This window comes from Egretta garzetta, unplaced genomic scaffold (assembly GCF_000687185.1).
Source record: "Egretta garzetta isolate BGI_Z169 unplaced genomic scaffold, ASM68718v1 scaffold543, whole genome shotgun sequence".
In the NCBI taxonomy this organism is placed as follows: Eukaryota; Metazoa; Chordata; class Aves; order Pelecaniformes; family Ardeidae; genus Egretta; species Egretta garzetta.
In genome coordinates, this window is record NW_009259110.1 from 1087034 (window position 1) to 1089282 (window position 2249).

At 49.5% G+C, this 2249-nt stretch overlaps 1 protein-coding gene across 1 annotated transcript; it reads right to left on the reverse strand.

Annotated features, from left to right (window-relative positions):
- Positions 1 to 6: 6 nt before the first annotated feature.
- SLITRK1 (SLIT and NTRK like family member 1) lies at positions 7 to 2043 on the reverse strand (the record flags this gene model as incomplete). The annotated part of the gene is made up of 1 exon (XM_009635365.2): positions 7 to 2043. A coding segment is annotated over exon 1 (2037 nt), but the record flags the coding sequence as incomplete, so codon positions are not given.
- Positions 2044 to 2249: the final 206 nt, after the last annotated feature.

The following is a 2249-nucleotide window of genomic DNA, read 5'->3' on the forward strand; positions in this document are numbered from 1 at the left end:
CCTGTGGGCCCCGTCGGTGCTGTAGGGTCCGTTGTGCCAGTAAGACGAGTCGCAGACCGTCTGCAAGGAGTTGATCTCAGACGCAGAGGAGTTAGCGTCCCTCCTCTTGGACCGCTTTCTGTTCCTCAGGATGAACACCAGCATGCCAACCACTGTGAAGGCAGAGGTCACAAAAACCAGCAGGAGCCCTGGCACCAGCACTGAAATTGAGACCCGGCTGGTCTCCAAGTAGGAGTTGGAGTGAGTACCTGTCTCTGTCAACCCGGTGCTGTTTTTGTTGTTAGAAGTTAAAGTGGGTGAGATTTTTAACTGAGGGCAAATCACGTCATTGGAGAGAGACTCAAAATCCTCCTTGAAGAAATCTTCTGGGGACTCGCACCTCAGGTCGCTCATAATCACCTTGGGGCGCAGCATCTCTGCCCACTGTTTGAAAGGCACGATAGGGCAAGTACAGTCCCATGGGTTGCCATGCAGGTCGATCTGGGTGATGGAGGTGAGCTGGTCCAGCACCCCGGCCACCGGGAGGTACATGAAATAATTGTTGTGTATGCTCAGCTTGGAAAGTGAGACCCCGGCGAACACGTCTACTGGGAGAGACCTCAGCAGGTTGTTGTTGAGGATGAGGACTCTCAGTTTGGGCATCGCATTGAAGGTGCCGGGCATGATCAGCTGGATCCCATTAAACTCCACGTTCAGATACTCCAGGTTTTGCAGCCCTGCAAATTTCTCCCGGGACAGGGTGTCCAAGTAGTTGCTATCCATGTAGAGCCATCGGAGGTCAAAAAGGTTCTTGAATGTGTTGTTCTCGACAGTGGCGATGTTGTTGTTGCCCAGATCGAGTAAATTAAGCTTCCGGTAATCCAGAAAGTGGGATTTCCTGATGGTGTGTATTTTGTTGTCTCTCAGAAACAGCTCCTGCACATTGGACGGCTTGGGCTTCAAATCCACCAAGCTGCTCACATTCCTGTCATTGCAATTAACCTTTAAACCCGAGCCAGGGATCTGATCACAGCTGCAGATCTGTGGGCAGGACACGGTAGCCGATAACTTGCTTTTGGAGCTAACTGTTGACACAGCAGCTGTGGGTCTGGTCTTGATTTGCCAGTTGACGGGAATCTTTGTACCTCCGTTTGGACCAGATCCTGGCGTGGCAGGGTCTTCTTTGCCATGTATTTTAAAGGGGGTTGGAATGGGACCAGGATCACAGGTTTCTTCTTCGGCAGGGGGAGCAGCTAGGCTAGAATCCACTCTGTTCTTTTTGCACAGCTCTTGCTCTGTGGTCTCATTTAAATCTTTGCCCTGCAACCTAGTGGGAGCCTCACAAATCACTCTGCCGATCAAAGCATTTTTAGGTATGTTTTCCAGCCATTCCTTCAACGACAGCAGATCGCAAGTGCAGTCCCAGGGGTTATCCTCTAGCAGGATTTCAGCAATGCCTGGGATCTGCTCCAGGACCTCCTCGTAAGGCAAGGTTTTAAGACGGTTTCCCCGGAGGTCGAGGTGGGTGATTGGCACATACTGAAACACATTGGGGGGCAAGGTGCTGATGAGATTGTCATTTAAAATCAGCACCTCTAGCTTGTTTAAATCCCTAAATGCTCCTGGATCAATATCCCGCAATAGATTAAAATCTGCCTGGAGGTATTCCAGATCATCCAGCCCCAGGAAAGTCTGCTTCCTGAACGATTTGATCTTGTTGTTGTTTATGTGCAAGCGTTTGACCAGCTGCAGCCCAAGGAAAGCCCCAGGAACAATCTCATGCAAACCGTTGTTTTCCATGTGCAAACTGACTGCATTGTAAAAGTTAGCAAACTCATTAGGGAAAAGTCGAGTCAGGGAATTGCCATGCAGGAATAAATGGTAAAACTGGGAAGTTGGGGCGGTGAAATGTTGCAGGCTGGTAAATCCCTTTTTCTCACAGTCTACGTGCAAATCCCCTTCTATCTCGTTGCAGGCACAGATCTTCTCTTTGCAAACGTCCCCTGTAACGTTTCCAGCAGCAAAACAAAGAGACGTCTCCAGCAACAGAATCCAAAGCAGCATTTTTAAACCGAGCAATTCATTCCCGATCTCATCACAAAGTAACAGCAACCATCCTCCTCACACGGAAAGCAATTCCAGTTCATTCAATACACGAAATGTCCGAACCACCACCAAAGGGGGAGGCAAAAAAAAAAAAAAAAAAAAAAATGTGATGTGGGGGAGCAGGGAGGGTCGGCAGCGGAGGGGGGGGACTCTTTCTTTTCTCC